Source organism: Maniola hyperantus, chromosome 2 (genome assembly GCF_902806685.2).
Source record: "Maniola hyperantus chromosome 2, iAphHyp1.2, whole genome shotgun sequence".
Classification (NCBI taxonomy): Eukaryota; Metazoa; Arthropoda; class Insecta; order Lepidoptera; family Nymphalidae; genus Maniola; species Maniola hyperantus.
Genome location: NC_048537.1, coordinates 4,981,033 through 5,007,400, shown reverse-complemented (window position 1 = coordinate 5,007,400; position 26,368 = coordinate 4,981,033). Strand labels below are relative to the sequence as shown.

The 26,368-nt window shown below is 35.2% G+C and overlaps 4 protein-coding genes and 1 long non-coding RNA gene across 6 annotated transcripts; 2 read left to right on the top strand and 3 right to left on the bottom strand.

Annotated features, from left to right (window-relative positions):
• Positions 1–1,849: 1,849 nt before the first annotated feature.
• LOC117991704 (cytochrome b-c1 complex subunit 7-like) lies at positions 1,850–2,510 on the top strand. The gene is made up of 3 exons (XM_034979308.2): positions 1,850–2,007; positions 2,079–2,126; positions 2,201–2,510. The coding sequence occupies exons 1-3, from the start codon at positions 1,977–1,979 to the stop codon at positions 2,446–2,448; spliced, it is 327 nt and encodes a 108-aa protein (XP_034835199.1). The 5' UTR covers positions 1,850–1,976; the 3' UTR covers positions 2,449–2,510.
• Positions 2,511–2,625: 115 nt separating this feature from the next.
• Positions 2,626–10,293, bottom strand: Snx17 (sorting nexin 17). The gene is made up of 8 exons (XM_034979237.2): positions 10,090–10,293; positions 9,709–9,898; positions 9,279–9,633; positions 8,695–8,857; positions 5,909–6,130; positions 5,286–5,438; positions 5,061–5,207; positions 2,626–4,798 (listed from the first exon to the last, which is right to left on the bottom strand). The coding sequence occupies exons 1-8, from the start codon at positions 10,147–10,149 to the stop codon at positions 4,658–4,660; spliced, it is 1,431 nt and encodes a 476-aa protein (XP_034835128.1). The 5' UTR covers positions 10,150–10,293; the 3' UTR covers positions 2,626–4,657.
• A 2,454-nt stretch (positions 10,294–12,747) lies between these two features.
• On the top strand, positions 12,748–17,873 carry LOC138403178 (proteasomal ATPase-associated factor 1-like). 2 transcript variants are annotated; one of them, XM_069502679.1, is made up of 6 exons: positions 12,748–12,879; positions 13,187–13,503; positions 14,105–14,321; positions 14,850–14,982; positions 15,533–15,697; positions 16,434–17,873. In XM_069502679.1, exons 1-6 carry the CDS (start codon positions 12,851–12,853, stop codon positions 16,728–16,730), a joined length of 1,158 nt encoding a protein of 385 aa, XP_069358780.1. In that variant the 5' UTR covers positions 12,748–12,850; the 3' UTR covers positions 16,731–17,873. The 2 variants fall into 2 exon arrangements, with proteins under 2 accessions (XP_069358780.1, XP_069358775.1); XM_069502674.1 differs by having other exon boundaries at positions 12,813–13,033.
• Positions 13,505–20,924, bottom strand: LOC138403212 (uncharacterized). Its single transcript, XR_011237489.1, has 4 exons — positions 20,600–20,924; positions 19,696–19,821; positions 18,243–18,391; positions 13,505–14,227 (listed from the first exon to the last, which is right to left on the bottom strand). It is a non-coding gene; the product is annotated as an uncharacterized lncRNA (long non-coding RNA).
• Positions 20,925–20,936: 12 nt separating this feature from the next.
• LOC117989351 (putative leucine-rich repeat-containing protein DDB_G0290503) lies at positions 20,937–26,017 on the bottom strand (the record flags this gene model as incomplete). Its single annotated transcript, XM_069504942.1, has 12 exons — positions 25,914–26,017; positions 25,306–25,528; positions 24,226–24,391; positions 23,930–24,030; positions 23,728–23,856; positions 23,536–23,647; positions 23,401–23,467; positions 23,255–23,316; positions 21,914–23,171; positions 21,757–21,790; positions 21,543–21,664; positions 20,937–21,259 (listed from the first exon to the last, which is right to left on the bottom strand). Coding segments are annotated over exons 1-12 (2,628 nt in total), but the record flags the coding sequence as incomplete, so codon positions are not given.
• Positions 26,018–26,368: the final 351 nt, after the last annotated feature.

Genomic DNA, 26,368 nt, shown 5'->3' with positions numbered 1-26,368 from the left:
TAGAAGTCATGTTTATTAAACTTTGGGAGGTTATGCTGTTGTTTACAAATGCATGACGTCAGAGCACAGATAATCTATCGGCCAAACATGGCCGACAGTGGTTTCACGTGGCTAAGAAAAATATATTTTTAAATTAAAGTTTTACGGTTTTTAGGGCGCAAAAAAATATAGTGTTATTTTTTTTGATATAATAGGACAAATATTAACCATTTAAGACCAACTTAAAAAAAGTGTCAAGTAGCCTATTGTATCATCCGAGAATGTAAAAAACGCATCGATAAAGACCACAGGAAAGTTGTGGATTAGAGTGCCCAGTGAAATATATATACGTAACACGCGAAGACTTGCTTAAAGGGATCCTATATGACTAACGACTTCAACCCAAATTTATTTTTGCAAAGATCACTTTGTTGTAAGTCTTACTTAATAACTTATTCAATTTATAAAGAGAAAACGATATTTTTTTACGTTTACTATGAGTTTTTAGAAATATATAAAAACTAGCTTATACTCGTGACTTCGCCCTCGTGGACTTCATAAATTTCAAACCCCCATTTAACCCACTCAGGGGTGGAATTTCAAAAAATCCTTTCCTAGTGGATACCTTCTCTTTACCTACAAAGAACACACCCACCAAATTTCATGTATCTAGGACCAGCTGTTTAGATGTTTAGGCTGTGCGTTGATGTATAAGTTAGTCAGGACTTTAAATTTTATATATATTGATACTACGTTAGTCCCCGCGTGACATAGGGATGACATTTCTTTGTTTACATATTTAATGACGTCACATCATGGCTGACAGCGTTTTCTGCATTTCAAATAAAAATAAAAAATGTATTTTTTTAAATTGGATTTATATATCCATCCTGCGTTTTTAATAATTATTGTTATTGATATATTTCGTTGTCTTAAGCAAAATACTATGATAAATAATCATTTATTGGACGAAATTAGATATGAGTCAAGTAGCCTATTATTACCATTGTTTGTAGTAGTCAATATTTGTATTAACCGATCAACAATATTTGTATTTTAAACGTTTTTTGTGTGAAAACAAGTAAATAACTAATGAGAAATACAATTAGTTTCGCCACGAATTCTCAAAGTTTGTTTCGCAACTAAAGTTATATGCCTTGTATGTAAGTTACCATACCAGTTACACGATAGGGGACAAAAAATAGGTTAGCTGCGTCTCTGTTTATCACATTAGTAACTTTGTCTGTGCTCTCTTTTTAGTGTCAATGAGAAAGCAAACGTTCCTGTATCTACCTTTATTACTCTGTCTACGATTGAGAACCACTTCCTTTTTGGAAGTCGGTTAAAAACCTGACGTATATTGGGGCCGATTCTCTTGTACACTTAATCTTAACTAAACTAAATTAACAGGTCTAAATCTAGTGCTATCCTTTTCCGCAAGCAACGTTGTGAAAGGGATAGCAATAGATTTAGACGTGCCATTTTAGTTTAGTTTAGAGATTGTGTACAACGGAATTAGCCACACTGCCGGCCTTAGAGTCACATTAGGGCTACTTTTACAGGTTTTTATTCTGAGATCAAACATCAAAGGTTCTGTGGTAATAAATAAAAATAACATTTTGAGAACATGAAAAATAAGCTGTCAAGTGTCAACAGTCAATTTGTCACTTGTCAGTTGTTGAATTTAGGGCGATTGTCTAAAACCTGCATCAATCATTATTACAATCTCAATTGTTCTGATTGGCTGAATTTGTGCGATTCTTGTTGCAGCAATGCATTGTGGCCAATAGTGAGCGAGCATTAACCAATCAGAGATGATTGCGATCGTGACATTGTAGCTGTCAAACAACCGCGGTAGGGCCAACGATTTACGAACAATCTCAGTTCTCTCTTCAGTGATCTCAATTTATTGCGAAATTGGGAATTGGAATTGCGACTTTTAAATTTTTGGATACCTGCATAAATCACGTAAAGAAACTTAATATAATTTCTTCAAAATGGCATTAAGAACCACTGCCGTTCTTCGTAGTAAGTGTTACATTTTATAGATAGCCTCTCTGTCTTAGTATTTGGTTATTATATAACGAAATGTTTTTCAGGTAGCCTGAATAAATGGGCTTATAATCTATCAGGATTTAATAAGTACGGTAAGTAAAACACATCAAGCTTAAATGGGTAACCAATCTAGCTATCAACTTAATGAATAAAATCATATTTTTAGGTCTACAACGTGATGACTGTTTGTACGAGACGGAGGATGTTCAGGAAGCACTACGGCGTCTTCCTGCCCATGTAGTAGACGAGCGTAACTTCCGCATGATCCGCGCTATGCAGTTATCAATGCAAAAGATCATTCTGCCCAAAGAAGAGTGGACCAAATATGAAGAGGACAAACTTTACCTTTCACCAATTGTAGACCAGGTCAAGAAAGAAAGAGAAGAGCGTGAAAAATGGGAGAAAGAATATTAGCTCTTGTCTGTGTTTAATTAATATTTAACTACATACTTATTTAATAAACTTAGCTGTATTCATTCAAGTTTTTTTTAATGAATCCATTAGAAAGTCGAACCAATAAAAGTCATCGATCCAATAGAATTTGTCTTACTACATTCTAACTTATTTTAAATGACAATTTAGTAAACACCATTCAGTTGTAAAACATTTTATTAAAAGAATTTGTGTTAAAATATAAATAAAATTATGGCATACAGTTTATGGCCAAAATGGCAGATAAATAGATAATCAATCTACAAAAAATGGTCCCAAATCATGAAGTAATTCCCAATTCTTCATAAATAATATTTAATAAATAAGATCATATTATACCTGCCTACGTTTCTATCTTACAAAACTGATCATTATTAGAAAGACAATTTATTAATTCATTAAAATAATGTAATGCGTAAAAATTACTTATCATGCTCTATTTTAACTTTTCGGTCAAGATTCACGGGAAAAGTACTATTTTAGTCCATATTATTTTAAAGGTTTACTTTTGAGACGACAGTTGACAGATTTAAAAGGGCGCATGAAAGTCGTTTTGTACAGATTATAACTTGAATTGATAACATAATATAATTGATTGCAAGCTAAGAAAATAAGAAAAGGTGTACATCTTATGTAGGCATATATAAAACTTATGATTTAATTAAGATCCTGCGGCTTTTGCCTAAATAAACAAAAAGCTATTCTTTGAGTAGAATTGATTTACTTAAAAAAACTTACAGGTAGCTATTGAATAGAAAATCGTTTTGATCACAAAATAAAATGATCTACTGCTGGCTAAATTCTACTCATAATATAAGTAATACGATATTTATAATAAAAAATGACAAATCATTACCACATAGTGGATAGACACTCAAGGCGATAATAATAATTTGTCATTATTTTTGAGAAAGATTATTTAATTCTATTGTAAACACTAAATTTTATAACGTATCTAATACCATATTTCAATAAAAAATCGATATACTTACTCTATTTTGGCCTTAAGTAAACAAAGTCTTCCATGTAGTACATATTAATATTTATTTACATATTGGTATTCCTTACAGATAACAGTATCAATTTAAAAACTTTCATAATTACCTACAATTTTAATTCCTATGATTTTAATAAATTTTATGGCAAGTGTATGGCCAGGAAAAGAAAGACTTTAAAATATGAACAATCATAGCAATATTTTATAACATAGGTAAGTATAATATTGAAAAAGTGTAAAAAAATCAAAGTATGTACATAATATTTGAGATATAATAAGAGTAAGTTTAAATTAATTAAGTATATCATAATATTGGCAACAAACTTTTTCAGTGACCTAATCTTTGGAAAAAGTTGAATTGTGTATGAAGTGCACTGGCAATTAATGTGTAATCCAATAACCAAAAAAAAAAAAAGACTGAACGTACCATACCACCAATACAGTACCATATTAGCCATAGATACACATTTATAATAATACTTTTTATTGCGCCTAAAAAACTCCCGCGCCAATTTAACTTTTTGTATCCAATGTCATGTCAAAAGTACGATTTTAGATTTTAGTCTTTATTTTAAAGACGTGCTTTTCAAATGACAGTTGACCCAGTAGAGTTAAAATGGCGCGGAGCACGTAAGGAGTCATTTTGTACGGACTTACATGACTACTAGATATACAATTGATGATGTTTTTGAAGCAATTGGACTATCACTATTTTGGCACTGATACTAGCGGTGAGCGTCATGTTAGCGTGCTCGGAACTAAATGTTAGCGATATAAGACATTTGTGAACACAAAGACTATTTGACAGTCAATTTTAATTCCCGGTACACTCAGTGGGGGGCGCTACAATTTTCTATGGCATGCCATGTAGCGTGCTATGTAAATAGTATTATTATATATCTATAATATTAGCCGATTACAAGCCGACTATCTCTATCTCTAACACAAATTGTTCATGAGTAGTCCATCCATTATATTACTTAGTTGGCTTATAAATTCGTATGTCCCAGAGTTGTATTTTTCATACCAGTTTTCGTTGCACCAAATATAGTATTATCACATTAAGAACATCGCAAACGAAGTTAGTGTCCTTTAGCCAATAGTTACAGAGTGTCAGCAAATCTGAAATGACTAACAAAGTTTGGTGCTAGGCCCCCTGATAATACAAGTATAAGAGAATGAGTTCAAGTGTATTTAAAGTTCTTCATCACCAATAGCTTCAAAAGCGTTATTTTCCACACAATCTCTTCCTGTTTTGAATGCAACGGATGCGAATTTTTCTGTGAGCTTCTGAACTGAGAATATTTCTCTGGAACTGCCCGAGGAGTCACCATTCTAAAAAAGATGAAATATATTTTTTGTTATTTAATGAAATAAACCATAGTAAAGCGTGAACAAACTATGGAACGCGTCCATGCGACGACTATGGAACGACTGATAGGTGTGCATAATCGTCTTGCAATAATGCTCGGGCGTCCGCGACTTACGTCCGACAGTTTGTACACTTCAGTGTACTATGTATTATCCAGATGTCTATAAGCCGCGGGATTTGACGCATCAAGGCGTGCTCTATTGATCGGCAAATGGCAACACTCACCACAGAGCTGAGTGTATCGGTAGAGGAGGATGGGGTGATGAGATGCGTGGAGCCGTCGCGACGCAGGTAGGTAAGACTAGCGCGCTTGCACCGCGGCGACGTTGGCCCTTCTCCGTTCTTCTGACGCATCAACTCATCTACTATTGACTGAAAACACGCACATAAAATCAATATTTTTGTAGAAAAAAAATACGCAAAGAACTTGTAAACAAACTTAATTGTTACCTGTAAACAGACGCTAATAAAAATAGCGTGTTCAGTCCGCAGCGTCACCCATACTAAATTGTCTTTACTTAGTAGATATTCAAATGACAACTCGAAGTTTTTACTGGGCTCATCTAGGAGAGAGTCATCTCCGTTTGTTTGTGATCGCTCCACCTGAAAAATGAGGTCAACTCAAAAGGAATAACCTAAGAAAACGAAGCGAAAGAGAAGAATAAAATAAAAACTTATGGTTAGCCTGCACCAAGCGATTTTTCCACAAAATTCTGTGACATGGAATTTGTATGAATCCATTCGTGCTTATTTTTTCGTAAATGCGTGCGGCTCCATGCAATTTCTATAAATCACAGAATTCTACGAATAAAATCACTCGGTGAAAATTCGCAGTGCAGGCTTACTCTTAATCAGAAAGCTGATTGCAGATTTACAATCAGGTTGTTAAAGTTATTGAAAATGATGCTTTAGAAGTAAGCACTCTTACTGCCGAGTTTCCTGCCAGATTTTTTTCAAAATCAGTAGAATTTACATATTTATTAATATGTAATGTCGAACCTGGAACCTCCCATTTATTAAGGCCACATCATACACCAACTGCGCCATAAAAGTCATCGATATTAAATACTCACATTGTGTAAAGTAGTTATACGCCAGCACCTCATCCGTGTGACTTTATACCGTTGCTCGTGAGTCGGGTGGGTCACACTCGCTAGAGTCAACTCTTTGGAGGCGAGGGAGACTCGAACTCGTATAGTGGCGCCATTAGGCTCGCCCACGTTCACTGCGTCCGTTAATGCTTCACCGGCTGGTATGCTGCTGTAGTGGCGGAGAGTCCGAGCAAGTTCGATATACTGGAAAGAAGTTGACAAAAACTCCAGATTCAAACTAGTTACGCGATAGCAGTGCCAGACTAGGGAATTTGTGTGATTTCACGCTTGCAGCTTATTTGAATACAACCTTATTTTGACTCTCCAAAATATACCTTTCAGTGGGTTGTATGATACCAGTATTATATTAAAGACTAGTAAGTATTAATTCAGTTGCTTCCTTAGCTACTATGTAAAGTCATTATATCATCATTAAAAGCAAATAATAATATATTTAAGTATTAAATACTAAACAAGTAAAAGTAGGTGTGAAATAATGTATGAGCTCATTTGTTGTTGAATCATCCGACTGACTGGAGGCATTGATCACAGCACCAATAACATACATATGATAATATCTATTACTTGATTAACATGCCACATGACCACTGCAAAACATATTATACCTACGTGTGCCATACACTGAATAACAAAATGATGTACACAGCCGAAATTATAAACGCATCATATTCCTGGATTAAAATACTAAGGATGTTTTGGATTTTTTTATTTCATGAACTGATAAGTCATCCGTGCTAATATTATAAATGCAAAACTGTGTAAACAGACAAACAGACGTATCTGTTACTTTTCACGGCTGAACCATTGAATCGATTTTTGAATGAACAAAATTTTACACAGAGACTTGCACCCTGGAGATGGCCATATTATGATGATTATACTGGCAGTGGTGATAAACGAAAAAAAAAACCTACCAAGTGCGAGTCACGCTCGCGCAACGAGGCTTCCGTACTACAGTCGTATTTGTTCGTCATTTTGCACGATAATTCAAAAACTAAGACGCATAAAAATAAATCTGTTTTAGAATGCACAAGTAAAGCCCTTTCATATGATACCCCACTTGATATAGTTACATACACAGCTTTCTCGCGCAGTGCTGGAGGAGTGTAGAGCCAAACTTGTGTCTGACATAGAAACCTGCCTAGGTAGAGTGTCAGAATGGGGCGCACAAAACCTAGTGCAATTTAACCCAACTAAAACACAGGTTTGCGCGTTTTCTGCCAAGAAGTCCCCTTTTACACTGCCTCTTCTCTTTCAGAGCACTCCCCTCACACCTTCCAACAGCATTGGGATCCTTGGAGTCCACATTTCGAGCGAGGTTCAATTCCGCGATCATTTGGAAAGCAAGGCCAAATTAGCCTCCAAAAAGCTTGGGGTGCTCAACAGAGCAAAGCGGTACTTCGCGCCCGAGCATAGGCTCCTACTCTATAAGGCGCAAGTCCGCCCTCACATGGAGTACTGCTCCCACCTTTGGGCTGGAGCACCCCAGTACCAACTCCTTCCATTTGATCGGATCCAAAGGCGGGCTGTTCGACTTGTGGACGATCCCAAACTAACCGGCTCGTTGGAAAGCCTGGAGCACCGCAGAGACGTTAGCTCTCTATGCGTGTTCTATCGCCTGTATAATGGGGAGTGCTCTGAAGAGCTTTTTGACCTCATTCCACCCTCTTTTTTCTACAACCGCACCGCAACGCCACCGTAAGGAATTTCACCCTCACCATCTGGGTGTCTGGTGCACTTCGACCGTCCGCTGCGCCAGATCCTTCTTTCCACGCACGTGCAAAACTGCAAACTGTGGAACCAACTCCCATCGGCGGTGTTCCCACTAGATTATAACATGGGGTTATTCAAGGGGCGGACCAACAAATTCCTAAAAGGCCGGCAACGCATCGGCGGCTCCTCTGGTGCTGCAAATGTTCATGGGCGGCGGTAATCACTTAACATCAGGTGACCCGCCTGCTCGCTTGCTCGCTATATCTATTTAAAAAAAAAAAAAAAGTTATCTAACTTCGAAAGTTGTAAATACTAATATTTAGTTCATGACCACAATTTAATTTTTTTTGTGTGATGTAACCACAAATTCACGGTTTTCAGATTTTTCCCCGAATGTCTGCTATAAGACCTACCTACCTGCCAAATTTCATGATTCTAGGTCAACGGGAAGAACAGGAACTCTGTAGGTCTCTTGACAGACAGACAAACAGACAACAAATTGATCCTGTAAGTGTTCCGTTTTTCCTTTTGAGGTACGGAACCCTAGAAAACACACTAAGTACATAATATATTTATTATAATTTTATAACAATTAATAGTTCCAAATGTAGCTTTTCACTAAATTTTCTATGGAAACAAATTTTGCTAGATTTTTACTTCCCTTCAGTTCAAGTTGTGATAGCCAAGTGGTTAGGACGTCCATCTCCTAATCGGAGGTTGGGGATTCGATACTGGACATGCACCTCTAACTTTTCAGAGTTATGTGTGTATAAGTAATTAAATATCACTTGCTTTAAAACATCATAATATGAGGGAAAACATCGTGAGGAGCCTGCATGCCTGAGTTATCCATAATGTTCTCAAAGGTGTGCCAAGTCTGCCAATTTGCACTCGGCCAGCGTGGTAGACTATGGCCAAAATCCTTCTCATTCTGAGAAAAGACCCATGCTCTGTAGTCAGCTGGCAATGGGTAGATCATGATGATGATGAGTTCAAGTAACATTATAATCTGAACATCAAGAACTTAAACTTACCTCTCTCTTTTGTTTCTTGGCTTCATATGAAGAAAGGATTTGCTTAATTTCTGCATCAGCCGTCATCCAACTCAAATCTAACTCCTCAATGAGCTGAAGGTATAATAAGTCTAGTGAAACTCTATCTATCATCAGATCAATGTCATAACATGGATCCCAGTAGCTGAAAAATTATGTTTGTACAGTTGTACATAAAATTAAAACATTAAATTGATTACATATCTACTTATAAATAAACATAAAATCTTCATTTCAAATAAATTTTAAAGAACACAAGAACAAAGTGTCTTCCAATAAATATATCTGTTATGATAAGTCAATGGACCGATTCTTAGGTATAAGTAAGTTTATAAGTATATAATATTATGCCTATGTGAGAGGCTAGCTTGTAATAATAGTAAAGTACCGTTGTCAGCACTTTATGAAATAAAAAAAAATCAAATAAGAAGTACAATATTTTACTTAAATATTATCAATTAGCTAAGTAGTATACGTAAACTAGAATAAGTAATAAATTAAAAAGCAAGTAATATATATTACAAAAATACAAAATAAATTTAAAAATGTTATAATTCATTTGCTACCTTTTTCTCAAAACAATTTTGTCTTCTGGCCTTACATATTTTTGAGAAATATATGGAGATTCATAATCCTCTAGTTTCTTCATACAAGGCTGGCTGTCCTTAGCACAGCTCCAATTAAAAAGGTATAAGGAGAAATATTTTGTAAAGTCTTTTGATAAGTTCACATAATTACAAGCAATATCTAGAACAGTACTGGATGAGTCAGTGGATGACACAGACAGTGGTATTCTGTACCCATTCATTAGAGATATTTCTATGTCCACTACATGAACTCTCACTGAATGTGTTTCTTGCTGAGCCGAAAAAAGGAATGTTATTAGGATACCTGAGTTTGCAAACACTGTATTCTGTCCAACTAAAAATAAACACTATACATTAGTAAAAAAAAATAGACAAATTATCTCCAAATGTTATACACACTACACATTACCTGACTGAACATATTTTTCTAGCAGAATCCTCCTTTCGTCCAACTGAGAACTAGTTAAATATATTTTCTTAGGAGGGAACTGTGGTAACTTGAAATGCGGGTATTGAGCCTGCAGTTGCTCGTGAAGACTAAGCAGTTGCTTATAACGAGCCGTACAGTGAAAAAATCCATCAATATAGATGTTGAAGCCCTTGAGAATCAAAAACATTACACAAGTTTAAAAATATATAGATCTGACTCAAATTCGACAAAATATAGAAGTGTTTACACAGAATTTAAAAGGTCAAACACATTAAAGCAACATTTATTGAGAGTATAGTCTTTGAGACGAAAAGAACGTCTTTATCTTACATGATTAATGAAATAAAGATACCTACTTACCGTGTAAGTGCTCCCATTATCGTCACGAAACTGTTGCAAATCAGGAATAGAAAAATGCATTTTCACAGTGTAAACTACGATTAAATGACATAACTTTTCTAACAAGGAATGTTTGTTTTAACAATTATATTTTTTTTTAAGAATAATAATTTTCTCGAACAAAAAGCAAAACAATAAAATTTGCTTCGCCCACTTTAGCTTTAATCTGTCATCTGTCAATGTCAACTGTCACATTGACATATTGTGATTCATAAACTGTCACATCAGAGAATATTCAGCCATTATATTGGCCATTTCAGCTAATCTGATATGTTGTGGTTGGCTGAATTTATAGTATTCTTGTTGCAACAACGCATTGTAGCCAATAGTGAGCGACTGAAGGCCTGAATCGGCCAATCAGAGGTGATTGCGATCGCCCTATCATTTTTTTTCCAGTCCATGACAACTTTTTTTTAACTGGTTATACGGCTCTGGGTTCTAACCTTAGATGAATGATTACCTGGATGGATACTAAGCTTCAAATGCGTGTCAATTCATTTATGCGTGCGTGAGTCATTTTGTCACTGTGTGCACCCATCTACGGTTGGGACGACGAATTTTTTAAGGATATCGATATTACAGCTAAATTAATTCTCTATGTTCAGATGACGGAACACTTTCATTAAAAAAACAGTAAATCTCTTCGAATATTTTTTATTTATAAATGCGAAAGTGTGTTTGTCCTTCCTTCACGCCCTAACTAAACAATCAATCGACTTGATTTTTGGCATAGATGTATTTGAAAGGACGGAGAAGTAACAAAGGAAAGGTACTAATCCTCGCGGATGAAGTCGCGGGCATCAGCTAGTACTTAGTATAAAAGGAAACACATTTTTATTAATTCAAATTTATTGGTTCTACTTCCCACCGCTTCAAATGTAGGTAGATAAGAAATGTGACTTGTTTTAGGATCGTCTTTATACGTGAAACAAATCAGGTTGAAATCAGCTGGCATATTATAGCTGCTCGATACTCTCTAGGATAGGATTTCCACACGCCACGGTTTTGCGCCAACACCATCCGACTCCCTGCGACTCTCTTTACAATCTGTTAAAAAAAACAAGTAATAAAATTAAAAAGCTATAAGACTCACGATGAACTACAGTGGCCCTGGTAAGTTCTATTTTCCTTATTACTGACCAAAAATAGATGCATTTGACGATTCAAAAGTAAGAACTTCTAAAAGTTTATAATTGAATAAAAAATTATCCTCAATAACAGTCTTTGCCTACTCTTGCAACATGACATTGAGGAGTTGGATTAGTGATTAGTTGTTACAAAGTTTATACCTACCTGGCAGCCAGCCTGGGTAGCCTAGTATCTATTCACAATCAGCAGACCCAAGGCTTCTAAGGTAGATAAAGTTAGACTCGTTTTGGTTTCACTATTAGCCAGCTCTTGACGTGGTTTTAGTTTCTTTATAACCTGAAATAAAATTTTATTTGTCATGCTTTTAAACATGCAAAAATCCTTATGATCGTCATAGGGATTTTTGCATTTTTAACAATAATTTAAAAAAAATCTGTAAAACATAAGGAATAATTTACTTCCTCAAAACTGCAAATTAATAGTTGGTCTCTTTTTGTTTAACTATGGTCAAATCAAGAAAATTGCAATGTGCTACTTATCTAGTAGTAGACACCTACCGGCTACCTACATACAAATTGAAAGTGCTTAGTACATACTGGTTGATAGTACCTAACTATTTAGGATATCCTTCAAATGTACTGGTACTGCATCTAATTCTAATTTCTTTATTTTAAACCAAATATATAGTTAACTGGATTTTCGAAATGTTTTGAACATAGGCGAGAATATTTCTTTGGCTCCCAGTTTTTTAGTTTTATGGCCCTGATCCACGCATTTCTAATTTCATGACATTTTGGAAATCTACAAAAGTATGCAAATATTATTAAAACGATAAATTTAATTTTATCGATAAAGTATGTACACACATCACTACAAATGAGGCCTAAAATAATGCATTAAATAAATATTAAATTACGCTATGAAACGTGATTTTGTTACTTTGTCAAGAGATGATTACACTTATAATATGCAAATCTTTAATTTTCAGCGATTTTCAGAGTAAAAATCGCGATTGGTAGCGATTAAATAATTATTAAAGACTTACCCATGAAAATACAATTCTGGAGCTTTTACGCCTCCTTCCGTAGATTTGGAGGTAAAAAACACACCGTCACACATTTTGTTTTCACTTTTAAGCTTACTTTTGAGCCAGACTTATGTGCTTTTTAAATATTTTTAATAAATATTGCATCAAACCCCAATGTTTTGTCTGCTTAAGGGGGCATCTGTCAACTAAACTGGTCACTATTTTCACCGATAGAGCGACGTTGCTAGACTTATATGAGCTATCGCTTTTACACGAATGGAGGTTCCCTGAAAAAGACGGAGATAACAATACCTCTTTGACACATAGATGTACAAGAGCGGCAACACGTTATGGTTACCTCTATGTATACTATCTCTATGGTTCTAACCCTTTTGAGCCTTCTATGACAACTGTTTTGGTCTTGACACAGAGCATTACTACAATGCCAGTACCTATAGTAATTAAGTCATAGAATTAAGTACTCAGTTTGTGTCAGTTTCATACTACCACAGAGTACTTTTAACATAAGGAAACATACTACTTTACTCTATGGTTTGTGTACAATGTTTGATGTTTTTCATCACTTTTTCATTGAATTTTTGAATAATGACTCAAGGGATTTCAATTTTTACAAGGTACCTACTATATAATCTAAAATTTTAGAAACACTTGTATTTTGAGGAACAGCCCTTTACCAAAACTTTGCTACTGCTGTCTTCACCATTTTATTACGATGTCCAATTTAATGCCGGTGGTAACTATTCAATGGGATTGGCACGAAATTCTCAGGTATATAAACTATTGCTTTCCATTTGTTATACTTGAACAGCTTCATGAATACATACAATAGGTAGTAGTCACATAGCTGGTGAAACTTATGTTATGCTGTTAAGATATCTTTTTGTGTGGTCATACATAACAGTTTACGATTTTGTATTGTAGGTTGCCTAATGATGAAGTTTGGATATCGGCAAAATATTTAAACACGAACAGTGTTCACGATAAAGTATGGACGACTCTTAACAAATCTGATAAGAAAGTAAAGATAAATCTCTCTGAGGCATACCAATTTGTTTCTCAATCTAATTTATGCCTGGTTTTGAAGCACACAGAATCTGGGTTGAAGGTAGCTTTTGTGGCAGCTACGAAGGCACACAATGTTCATAAGAAAGCAGTGTTATCTGTTGCACTGGCTGAAAATGCATTGGCAGTGTCTTCATGTGAGGGAGATAAACTTTTGGTGTGGGATACAAGAACAAGTAAGACTTCAATAATTTTATTTTTCCTGCAGTGTGTACTAAATTATATTATGGTATTTGAAATGAGGGAGGTAATTTAATAATGCCAGGGTGAAATATAAATAGTTCAGACAGAGTATAATATGTATTAATATGTATAGTTACTGGCGAATGACATTGATGTTTTTTTATTATTGCTTTTGATTGAAACAAACATAAATTTTCACAATTCACAATATTCCTGAAGCTTTCACAATCACTGTGTCTATAGTTTACATATTAGATTAATTTAAATTTTATCAATAATACACCATGGGATGCCATTATGCATTACAAAGCGAAATTCAATTTTATTTAAATATTTTTGAACTGATGCAACACATTACTTTTCTGTCTAAACTCCCATTATGTATAACTGCTAATGAATGTAATATTTTTGTCTTGCTTTTTTTGTTATTTGTGAGATGCTTGTGTTTAACGATAACTATGCTTAAAAAAACCGAATATGAGGTCTAGGTTGGAGCACACTTGCCTAGAAAATGCTTATTCACTCTTGCCTTGAAGGTATATAAATGTGCATGATTAAACAACTATAAATATTAAACAGCAAAATTCTTCACAGATGAAGCTCTTTTGGACCTGGACGGCCATGGTGGTCCAATTTACAAGTGCAGATTTTTCCCATCTGGCATAGTCGTGATTTCTGCGGGGGCTGATGGCTCTTGCAGGATCTGGTCAGCCGAGTCTGGAATAAACCCAGTAACATTACAAGGCCATACTATGTCAGTGTCTGATGTCTGCATAGTTGAAAAAGGCAGGAATGTAATCTCTGTTAGCAGGTAATTAAAAAAATCTGAAGTATAGGGATGAGTGAGCTCGCAACCTAGCTATTAGGTGCAAGACTCACAGATACAGTGCGACAAGGCTAACTTGGCGCGTGGCGAACATCAAAACTAACAATGCTGTCAAGTGTCCCCTTCCTTGTTTGAATATTCTAAGCCTTCGTTCTCCAACAGCACCCCCCTTATAAATGTCATTCAAGTGCCAAGAGAACCTGGAGAATGACATAGGCTACTTTTTATCCCGGAAAATCAAAGAGTTAGCACAGAATTTTTAAAAACCTAAATGTACTTAATGCAAGGGGCAGACCAACAAATTCCTGAAAGGCTGGCAACGCATCGGCAGTTCCTCTGCAAATGTTCATGGGCGGCTGTAATCACTTAACATCAGGTGACCCGCCTACTCGTTTGCTCGCTATCTCTATTTTTAAAAAATCTACGCCAACGAAGTCGCGGGCATCTACTACTGACTAATAAATCATTGATAAATTAAATATTGGAGTAAGCAACAGTAATCTGTCTTTTCAGAGATGGTTTTGCAAAGTTATGGGACATTGGTGAGTCAAAATGCCTGGGCGACCTAATAGAAGGACATGGGCCCATCAATTGTTGTGCCATTGCAGTCTCTACTGATGAAGTGGAAGTTGAGAATGAAAGAGAGGTGACTTTTAACCCTACTTAGGCTAAGTAGGGTAGTAATATTTTAGCTATTTAAACACAAAAATTGTTCTCACACTTTCAATGTAAAATACAATGTGGTACGCAGTCTTGTTTAAAAATTTTGAAAAAAATTCTTATGTATTTAAAAGTTTGTTACCCATGGGTTTTTGGAATCAGGGATTTGGAGTTTTATAGTTTCTAAAATTTCTGGTCTGGTCTGGTGGGAGGCTTCGGTGGCTAGTTACCATCCTAACGACAAAGCCGTGCCGCCAAGCGATTTAGCGTTCCGGCACGATGCCGTGTAGAAACCAAAAAGGCATGGGCTTATTAAAAACTGCCATACCCCTTCCAGATTAGACTGCATCGTCACTTACCACCAGGTGAGGTTGCAGTCAAGGGCTAACATGTACCTGAATTTAAAAAAAAAATGCTCACTCATATGGGCAATGTAATGTCTATCTAATCAGTTTCAAAAATAATAGGCTTAAAACACAAATTATGAGAGTCGAGCTGAGACCTGACACATCTTCAAAGTGACCTGAACTTTCCAGATAGCAACGGGAAACAAGGTCCTTGTAGTTGGTTGTGAAAACGGATTAATAATTTGCACCCATGTGGGAAAAAGGCAAGAACTATTTAGGAAGGAAGTGGCATCAGCATGTAATGCCTGTACTGTCGTTGATCAAACTATTGTCATGGGTTGCGAAGACGGAAGGGTAACTAGAACTACTTGTTTTATTCATATTTGTACAACTAGAATTAATAGAAATTATTATTTAACGGTTTCTGCAGATTAGATAAATTTTTAAATTTTAATCAATAAGAATTTTGCTTGCGTAATTATGTTAGGTAAAAAGGTTTTACCGGAAAACACTTCAGAGTAAGAATATTTACTCTAAGACTAATAGAGAGAGAGCCAGCGCGTGCCAGACCTTCCTTATTTTATAAAAGCTGAAAGTTTAGAGAAACTTTATAAAATAGGCAGAGTCCCCAACACTGGGAGGAACATTTGATTGTATGTTTTTTGGAACTTGGTGGCTTTGGGAGATAACAGGTAATAAAGGTGTAAAAAATCTTAAGGTATGGCACGCGCTGGCTCTTAGGCCATAAAAATGTCAATGTAAAAAATATGTTTCTGCAAATAAATAATTGGAATTCGCTTTTTTCTGTCTCTATTGTATTAGGTATAGTTTAATTATTTTTGCTACTGATGTAAACATCTGTCACGCTGCCAAAATTGTAAAGTTCAAAGCACATTGCGGGAGCCTCAAAGCGAAACTCGGCTTGTCGTGTAGCCTGTACCCTGAGCTGAGCCTAATAATTCGCCAGCGTAATATGATGGGACAATTTATTTCGCCTTTTGCATCAAACCAATTGATATTTCGATATATTGCATAGTATCAATTTTACCTACATCTATGGGCACATATTCTAACTTACAAACTTTTTCAGCTTGTACTCCTCAATCTTCAAGATGGCACAATAATCAAAGAAATACACGAATCGGCGAGTCCATTGTTTTGCATGGCAACATTAACAAACCACTTGTTCGTAATCGGAAGGCAAGATGGGAATTGTGTTGTCATATCAATTAAAGACGAATTTGCTGCAGTAAGGGTACAGCTGACTGGATCGGATTGTGATGGAATAAGGGATCTAGCTTTTAATGGAAAATGGATCTTAGCAGCTTGTCGCGATTCATATATAAGGAAGTACGATTTCAACCAAGTTAGTGTGCATTTTAAGTGACTGAATTGCAAGAACTGATTTTTTAAGGAATGTTAGTTATAAGGAGGTTTTCACAGGGTGTCTGCACTCACGAATGTATAGATAGAGATATTCAAATTCAAACTCAAATGATTTATTCAAAATAGGTAATAAATTACTCTTTTTGATGGTTAGATGTTGGTTTTGTAAGATATAGTGGTGATAATTATTACGAGGGTTCCAAACGCGCCCAGGTCTGAGAAGAGCCCACAACAAACTCAGCCGGGTATTCTTTTTATTATCACCACTTAACAAAATTATTGAAACTTATTAGAACTATCACAAAGACGTTAAGCAACTCATTCCCAAGCTTGTTTATCAAACTTTAGATCAAACGATAGATCAAACGTTCCTGATACCTATTTGAAGGACCCTATGATTTTATAGTCGAAATGGTATAGAAATAAGTAGAATGTAGTTGCTATTGATCCATCTTTATCTATAAATTCATGTCTACACTCCAGAAAATTTTGAATCAATTCTGTTAGGAGCCTGTGTGCATTGTGCATGTATAGAATTTATATAAAATTTCGGTATTAATGAGGAATTTTCAGGTAGAATGTTCCATAAAATTTTCATAGATGGCGCTGTTTACTGCACCCACTAAAAACAAAAAATAATTTCCGAGCGAAAGTATACGGTATAATAATTTGTGCGTAAATCATCCTGCAAAACAACAACGTCAATAAAACATACTGACAGCCAGGCAGCTTTTTCAGCTCTGTCCTCTGAGGTTGTTAACTCAAGACTGGTTGAAAACTGCAGAGACACCCTGGCCCAATACCGGGTGGTTCTACGCTAGGTACCAGAGCATGCTGGAATAATTGGCAACGAAAATGCTGACATTCTGGCTAAATCATATAGATATAGGTATTATATTTTTTCGTTTTTAGTGGGTGCAGTAAACAGCGCCATCTATGAAAATTATATGGAACTGAAACTTCCTCATTGAAAACCTAATATAGATAGGAGAGAGACTCATAAACATTGAACATCCTATTTAAGTTTTATTACCCATCAGGTATTTAAGGTTAGTCAGTAAGTAAACGGTAAATTCTATTAATATACAACATGATGGAACTGTGCGAATATTGCTTTTTCTAATAAATGGCATAGCACTATGAATTCTTGTTTTTTAAGTTCCTTCAAATCAAGAGTTAATAGACATCTTTTAGACCTTCACTTTGGGGTCATCGCCAACCAACGGAAGTGTTTTGGTGTTTTGGGATAACTACCTAAACTCAGGTTTACTTTGCTATACTGTTGAAATTGGTATAAAACAAAACACTAAGGCCGCGCTCAGCCATCGCTATGCCTAAGTAAATAAAGCTTATTCGGATTTGCTATCAACAAAGACACCGCGCCTCGGCACTGCCGGTGTGCCTTGTGCCTAAGGCTGCATATTACTTATGCACCAAATATCTGCAACTGTGGTTGCAACCAAGCGTTGGTCCTTTATGATCTCTAAATAATATATTCCTGGCCTTATCTTACCCTAGAACCGTTATAGTAGTTTCTATAGCTCTTCAGTCCAATTTGAAGATAGTTGCTTAAGTTAAACCACACCACTGCATCCAATTTGACATCTTTTTGAAATTTTATCCATTTTTGGGTACTTGGTCTTGTTTTTCGGGATTTATATTCTGCATAAAAAATACTCAATTAACTACTTGCAATATAAAGGCGCTGTTCTACTGCTGTGCATCCTTTGCACGGAGTACGTCTGTACTTCGATATAAGTCCCGCAAATTGCAAATGCGCGTGGCCGCCATTGTAGTGACAGCACTAGACTGAAGTTTCGAGCTGATGGTAGGTACATTTTTATTTCGGCTGACGTCAAAATGACGTCATTTCGATGTTAATGAGACATGGTTCCAACGCAATAGCAATTTGCGGGACTTATACTGTACTGTATGTGATTTTACGTCAACTGTCGCGTCGGACCATTTCACATATTGCGTGGGCTGCAAACTATTAGACCAAGATCCCCGAAGCGACGGACCTGTCTTTTTTTTTTTAAAGAATATTAGCCATGTTAAATTACTAATATTCCCCTTTCCTCTCCAACTAAGCGTCAGGCTTGTGCTGGGAGTAGGTACGACAATAGTGCAACGGGCGGGGTTTGAACCGTCGACCTTTCGGTTTTCAGTCCACTCCATTACCGGTTGAGCTATTGAGGCTCTAAATTGTCTTATTTTCTAAATAACAAAATGTGTGGGGTAGAGTAGTCTTTGTATGTACCTTTAACGTTCGCATATTTGCTAGCTTGACCAAAGACCAATTTAAAGATATCAGCTGCTAAAGGTACGAAAAAACATTACTCACTTTTCTTAAAGTCTGAGAATTATGCAAACCAAGACAGCATCATACGACATCGAAAGTTAAGTGACGGTGTGAGTAAAGAGAATATAATCACTACTCTTGTGAGTGTAATTTGCCGGAAACCTCGTGAAGAACAAAAAAGAGGGTAGTTCGCTACTGCCCTTTACTGCTCGAACTTCGTCTCTCGTAGCACCGCAGTCCCGACGTGACCACGACGCGTGCAATTAGGTTGAAATATCGACAAATAAAAACATCAAATAACCGTGGTATGTACCCGTTATCTACATTCAAATATACTATTTGTTCATGAACACATTTTATTGTAATGTAACCACAAATTCACGGTTTTCGGATTTTTTCATTTACTTGTGCTATAAGACCTACCTACTTGCCAAATTTCATGTTTCTAGGTCAACGGGAAGTACCTACCCTATAGGTTTTCTTGACAGACACGACAGACGTACAGACGCACAGACAGACAGCAAAGTGACTCTATAAGGGTTCCTTTTTCCTTTTGAGGTACGGAACCCTAAAAAATAAAAGCGCGTAACGCGTCCGTGCGCAGCAATGGATGTTTGCCTTTATGTTCTATTATTTCTAGGAACAAGGCGTACATTATACTTACCGTTAAGTTTAAAATACATCATGTAAGTGCACGTGTTTTCTATCCATGATGACCATATCTCCAAATTATTAATGACATTCTCCAACCCTTGACACCATTTGCGAACTTTGTCTATTTGATATTCAGCTGTTTCATACATTTTATAATTATTGATTTATTAATAATTAAGTTATACAATTGTTATTAAATAGTTATATCATTATCCAATATAATTATACTCATAGGCTCATATTATAATGCGAGCCTATATACCAGGTGTATTGATTTTATGGAGGTATACAATTAAAATCTGGGTAACCACAACCTATCGAAAAGTCTACTGTCTACTGCAGGGCATAATTCTGTAATGTAACAGCATAAATGAACTTCGACTATTTTGCGTTACGTACCCATATTTTAAATTCACATCAGGGATGATTTATGCTAGACTGTGCCGGGCCCGACCTGTGCCACTTTCGACGCGCAGACGATCCACTGATTGCAATTTTGTATGAAGAAACGTAACACGGACGAGGCTCGGATGACTCGAACACGGCCCGGCTTGATGTGACCTCATACAAAATCCCAATAAGACCCCCAATTGTGTAAGAAAAATGTATTCATCGTTATTGTAATCGTCAGCAAATTCTGCCCTTTGATTGGCTGTGAAAAAATGTAAACAGTGAATCAACCAATAAAAAGGCAGAATTTATTGACGATTACGATAACGATGAATACGTTTTTCTTACACAATCGGGGTTCTGATGCCTCGGACGCGGCACGGCTCGGGCCCGACACGGTCTAGTATAAATCAGCCTTCATTCGTAATGCAATGGTTCCTACAATTACGATCATTACAATATAGTTAACGTTGAAGGTATCCTTTGACCAAGTAATTGTACATACTTAAACTGCTATTACTTACTGAACTCAATGGTTTTAACAGCCGTTTTATCTGTTTGCACTATTTTCTCATTAGTGAACGGCTTATATTTAAAAATCTTTGGACTTATGTCGATAAATGGTAAATGAACAATAGTCATTCTTGAAAAAAACATTGTTTCTCTCAAGCTATCATTTTCTTTAATAATATGTTTTTCTTTAAATATAACAGAAGTAGAATGGTCCGAGAAGATTGTAGGTTCATTTAAAATGTCGTTAAAATCTATTATATCGCTCAAGATTTCATTTTCTGTAATTATATTCTTTCCTTTGAGTATTTCAGAGGAATGGTCATAAATTAGTATAGAATCATTTTTTGTATCGCTGTTATCTTTATTGTTTTTGTATTCCCACTCGGTTTCTGAAGAATCATCACTCCTAAGAAATGATTCGACATGATCTGTACCTTTATTCTCATTAAACAGTAAATTGTTTACATTTTGTAGTTGCTGTCCTGGTAGGATATTTACTACTGGTTCTTTACAGTTTGTAAGTGTCATATCGTCTTTTTCTTCTGGTGGTGTCATATATTTTTCTTCTGTTTCGGTTATCTTTCCTAAAGATAATACTGACTTACTTACACTTAAAGTGACTTTTACCATTGAAAAGGACAAATTAACTGGCCATAGTTCATCTGCTTCACCTAGGAAAATAATATAAGTGTAACATACTCCTGGCTAATAAATAAATAATCTATATCATAAACTAGCGACACGCCCCGGCTTCGCACGGGTAGTTTATTACAATTTTTGTAGTGATCTCAATTTTTTTGGAAATAAAATATAGCCTTTGTTACTCAAGATTAATGTAGCTTTCTACTGGTGAAAGAATTTCAAAATCGGTTCAGTGGTTTCAGAAATTACTTCCTACAAACAAACTTACAAACTTTAGCTCTATTTGTAATATTAATATAGATAACTACTTACTGAGCAAATTGTCGTTTGGCGGTGCGAAATGAATATTAGATTTTAGAGTAATTAGATCTTTTGATGTTTTATGGGCATCACTTTCAACATGTTCAGAGATACCATTGTTCATCGGATTGTTACTGTAAAACATGATAAAAAAGTACTTTATATAATACCCAATTAATAGAAATAATTTGTCCATACTATATCAGTTAAATTGGTTTACTCGTACCTTCTTATATTTAATTCATTTGCTCCGTAGATACCTGAAAATAAAAATAAAAAATTATTTTATGTGTAGAGCGAATTAGATAATATAATAATATTTCACATTGTATAATTAGAAATGTATTTTATAATTTTTTAGTGTCCCTTTAAATAATCATTACCGATATTTATATCAGAAAATTTTACTTTTTTAATGCTATCATCAGGAGTGTAGTCGTTTGCTTCTAATGGGCCAGTGGTGTTATCAATAATATTTTCGTCATTCATATCAGTTTTAGTAAGAGTATTGTCGGTTGATAATTTGGCAAATTGTTCATTATCATTTGCCACTTTGATGTGATTATTATTCACAGTACCATCTACAACTATGTTGTTAATATCTTCACTGCTAATTTGATTATTTGTGCTTGAATTATTTATATTTAACGCATCTTCCCAAAAAATATTTTCTGGCAATATTATAGACAGATGGTTTTCATTAATTGTCTGTTCAATATTGCCAGCGTTGGTGTTAACAACATTGTCTACGATATTTTCGTCATTTATGTCAGTTTTAGTAAGAGTATCGTCGGTTGATGATTCGGCAAATAGTTCTTTAATGTTTGCTATTTCGATATGACTTTTATCCACAGTATCATCTACTTCTTCAACTATTTCGTTAATATTTTCACTGCTAATTTGATTATTTGTGCTTGAATTATTTAACGTATCTTCCAAGGATTTCTTTTCTGGCAATATTACAGATAAACGGTTTTCATTATTTGTTTGTTCAATATCTCCAGCATTTATATTATCTATTAGTGCTTTAGCAGTATTGACAGTACTTATATTGATACTTTGATTATGTTTGTATGCATCTGGCATTTCATTTGTATTATACGCATACTCTGATGGCGTCCTAGAATATTTATCTTTAGCTTTAGCCAATTGTGTGTAATCCGAATCAAATGTGTTTTCTTTTACTGCTGTTTTAATATCTGCGCTATCACTACTTTTTCTTTCGCTTGGACTGTTAATATAACGTTCATTTTGCAAATCCGCCCTGGCTTCATTTACCAATAACTCTTGAACAAATGCATCTTCCTGTACTAAATTAATGTCCAAAGTTTTATTTTGGTCCTCAGTAATTATTTCAGATATTTGTTTATCTATAACGTTATTACTGTTATCTAGTTCACAAGTTTCATTTTCTATTGATGTATTTTTATTTTCAATTGTAATACTTTCATCTTGAATGACGTCTTCTACAATGTTAATTAGTATTACATGTATCATGTGAGATTGTTCAAGTTCAATATCAAAATTAAGACTGGGCTCGTTATTCTTTATAGTTGGTAGTCCAAATGGTAAATCAGATAAGGTCTCTGATATGCTTTTTGATTCATTTAGGCTCGGTAAACTCTCAGGTTCAGAAATAATCTGCAACAGAATTTGCTTGTCTCAATTTGTAGTATATGCCGAATATCAAGTCTGTAAAAATAATAACTCAGCACAATGCATACCACAGAATTATCAACCAAGTCATCGATTAATTCCCATACTACCCCTTCTTCCTCTTCCAGTTCTAAAATATTTTTTCTCATTATTTTAAAATCACCATTATAAACGTTTTTATTAATTTAATTACAATTTTTGAAACATTCTTAACCTTGGAAATCTTCGAGTAATAACTTGTAAGACGCGTCGTTGAGAACATCAGCTATCCAAATCGTTACCTTAAACAATTTTTACCAAATAAATGTCTTTTATTCTTTTTCTCGTTAAAAAAATTATCATTTCTAACCTTATCTGCAATTTCAGCTTGAATATGTCTGTTTATTTCATGTGTTGTTCGGCGTCTTTTGGATAGAATAAGTGTTATTTCATCATTTACTATTTTAGATATGTTTTTAAGTCTGAAATATAATAATACAGTAATGATATTTCATTAATCTTTTCTGCGAAACATAGCTTTCTTTACTTATTAAATACTTACTGCGGATTTAGTGTTATTTTAAGTGGTGAAAGTAATTTTCTTGTTATCTTATATCCAAAGATCCCACATAGTAATCTTGCCTGATCTAAGTTTGTCTTTTGTACATTTGGGTGTTGTATTTTTTCTGACCTGCCATCAATTTTATTTATTATCTTTAATTATTAAATAAAATTTGATTATGAACTTTGCATAAAATTATCACCTTGACTTGGTTGATGGTTTTCGTGCCCTGAAACAGTTTATTGCGTCGTGTATTTTCACTATAGGTTTTTCATCCATAATTATCTGCCGTAGTCTTTCCAACTGTTGGTTAAAAAGTTACTTATGATTAAATGTAGTAAACAAGTATCATTAATTTTGTAGATAACGCGTTTTTTTTTTGGTTTTATCAATTAGTAAATACTATTGTGTATGATTATTTATTGCTCTTATCAATTAATGTCCTTTCATCTAGAAAATTTTGAATACGTAATTTCCTATTCACAGCTAGGTACTTACCATAAAACTAGGAAGAGTCTCGCTTTTATTTCTCCAAGTTTCAATGCAGTGGCGCTTTGTTGGTACGGCCAGTTCAGCAATTCTTATTGGGCATTTCTTTTGGGCTGGCCGAGCTAGTTTCGATTTATTGAAATCCCTCATAGGACTCTTACGTCTTTTCTTCTTTCTGTAGCGTGAAGCCGCTTATTTGGTTAGATTCGAGTGGTCGACATAACATAATAAGTATTAGGTACATTAATAAGTAATATAATATAGGTGTACCGCTTGACTGAAACGGCTCGTAGTGAAGGAAGCAGGTTGCTGCAGGGTGACAGCGACTACAATTTCTTTGGCGACGTTAAATTCCTTAATTGTTACTTCAAACGTCACTATCCCGCTACTCATGCCCTACCTCATGAGCGCCTCAGTAAAGCAGTAGGTATACTCTTAATATACCACTGATCTCAGTATTATAAAAGAGGAGCTGGCGAATCAAACGGTGAAATCGCACGAGATAAAATTAAAAAGCAAAAATATTTATTGTAATTATACCATATCGATCGCAATCTTGAACGTTGAACTCAATTTTAGCACGGTTTTAGGCTGTTTTGTTTGAAAATGAGTTCTAGTTTGTATTCTATGAAAGTTTTAGTACAGTTTTAGGTCATTTTGTATGGAAATGAGTACAGATTTATATTAAAAAATATATTTTGATTACAAGTATAACTATACCGTTTTATTCACCAGCTCCTTTATACCTACCTTAGTCCTTATCTTGCCTATACTTGAGCCATTAAAAACGTGCGAAGTTATAAATCATTACGATCATAGGGTTGTGAGAATGCTCAGTATTCGTCAACGATAAAGGGATGACGTCCAAATGAAGGTAGCTGGGGTAGCATAACCTTTCCCTCGCTCTTTACAACTTGTTATCAATTTATTATCGACAAATCATTTTTTTACTGTTAAACACAACACCAGAACATCAGGTGCGAGTTCCATAAGGCCTTTAAGTGCGAGTGAGAGGTCCGATAAAAATGATTTATGACTAAGTTCCCGCGTTTGTAATGGCTCAACTATAGGTACTAATTTTATTAATACCTTGTATTGCTGTGAAATTGATTCGTTGAACCCGGCAGCTTGTCGAAATGAATATCGACAACATCGTATTCACGTGCAATTGGTTGAGATTTCAACTTTTGTTCTCTTAACTTCTTGCCTTTTGATATTTCAACATCGATACGTGGATTTGTCCAATACTTTGAAAAATTTAGGTCGTCATTTGCGGCTAGTGTTAAACTATTTTCTGACCAGTTTACTATTTCTAAAATAATTTATAACTTAAATAAACATTTATAACAAGTTGACCCGCACCTACTTCGCCTAGGTGGGCTTACCTATCACTACCCCTATTATAAATGCAAAAGTTTGTTTGTTGGTTTGTCCTTCAATCGACGTGATTTTTTTACATGGGTATAGTTGTAGACCTGGAAAGTGACATAGGCTACTTTTTATCCCGGAAAATCAAAGTTTCCACAGGGATTTTTAAAAAATTTAATCCAGGCGGTCGAGGTCGCGTGCATCAGCTAGTTTCACATATAAATTTGAATGCATAATACATGTACTTCTTCCTTGTGTAATGTTCTGAATGATGATCATGTACATGATTGCACTTAGATTTCATAGTGTTTTTAAATTAAATAGCTCACCAGAGTCCTTGTAATAATTAGTGTTTGTCATGGTTCTGTTTGAAAATTAAGTGTAATTTCACAAAAATTTTGACTTTCTTGTTTTTATTTTATATAGAACTAAGTAATTTTTTCAATTATATTATGGTAATAAAAATCGCGAAGGCTTAGAAAATAAGTGGGTACCTACCTATGTGCTTATGTGTATTTACACAGGGATATGTCTATCTTTCAACGCTGCGCCTTCCGGTGCGAGGTCGCTATTCCAGCACCTTGAGATCCCAACGTCTTTCGGTTTTCGAACTATGTACCCTATCCATTGCCACTTCAGCTTCGCCAGCCGCTGTGCTATGTCGGTTACTCTGGTTCTCCTACGGATCTTTTCATTTCTTCAAGTACATACATAAAATAGTTAACCGACTCAACGCAACGGCGACGTGCGATGAACGAATGCGGAAGACGAAGAAGAGATCATT

Excerpts from the sequence above, each read along its gene's own strand:
- LOC117991704 (XM_034979308.2), top strand. The coding sequence starts at position 1,977 with ATGGCATTAAGAACCACTGCCGTTCTTCGTA. Across the intron at positions 2,008-2,078 it reads AACCACTGCCGTTCTTCGTA|GTAGCCTGAATAAATGGGCT; the intron begins GTAAGTGTTACA and ends AATGTTTTTCAG. Across the intron at positions 2,127-2,200 it reads ATCAGGATTTAATAAGTACG|GTCTACAACGTGATGACTGT; the intron begins GTAAGTAAAACA and ends TCATATTTTTAG.
- Snx17 (XM_034979237.2), bottom strand. The coding sequence starts at position 10,149 with ATGCATTTTTCTATTCCTGATTTGCAACAGTTTCGTGACGATAATGGG. Across the intron at positions 8,858-9,278 it reads AAAATTGTTTTGAGAAAAAG|CTACTGGGATCCATGTTATG; the intron begins GTAGCAAATGAA and ends ATAATTTTTCAG. Across the intron at positions 5,208-5,285 it reads TTATTAGCGTCTGTTTACAG|TCAATAGTAGATGAGTTGAT; the intron begins GTAACAATTAAG and ends GCGTGTTTTCAG.
- LOC138403178 (XM_069502674.1), top strand. The coding sequence starts at position 12,978 with ATGTCCAATTTAATGCCGGTGGTAACTATTCAATGGGATTGGCACGAA. Across the intron at positions 13,034-13,186 it reads GATTGGCACGAAATTCTCAG|GTTGCCTAATGATGAAGTTT; the intron begins GTATATAAACTA and ends TTTGTATTGTAG. Across the intron at positions 14,983-15,532 it reads AAGTTGAGAATGAAAGAGAG|ATAGCAACGGGAAACAAGGT; the intron begins GTGACTTTTAAC and ends TGAACTTTCCAG.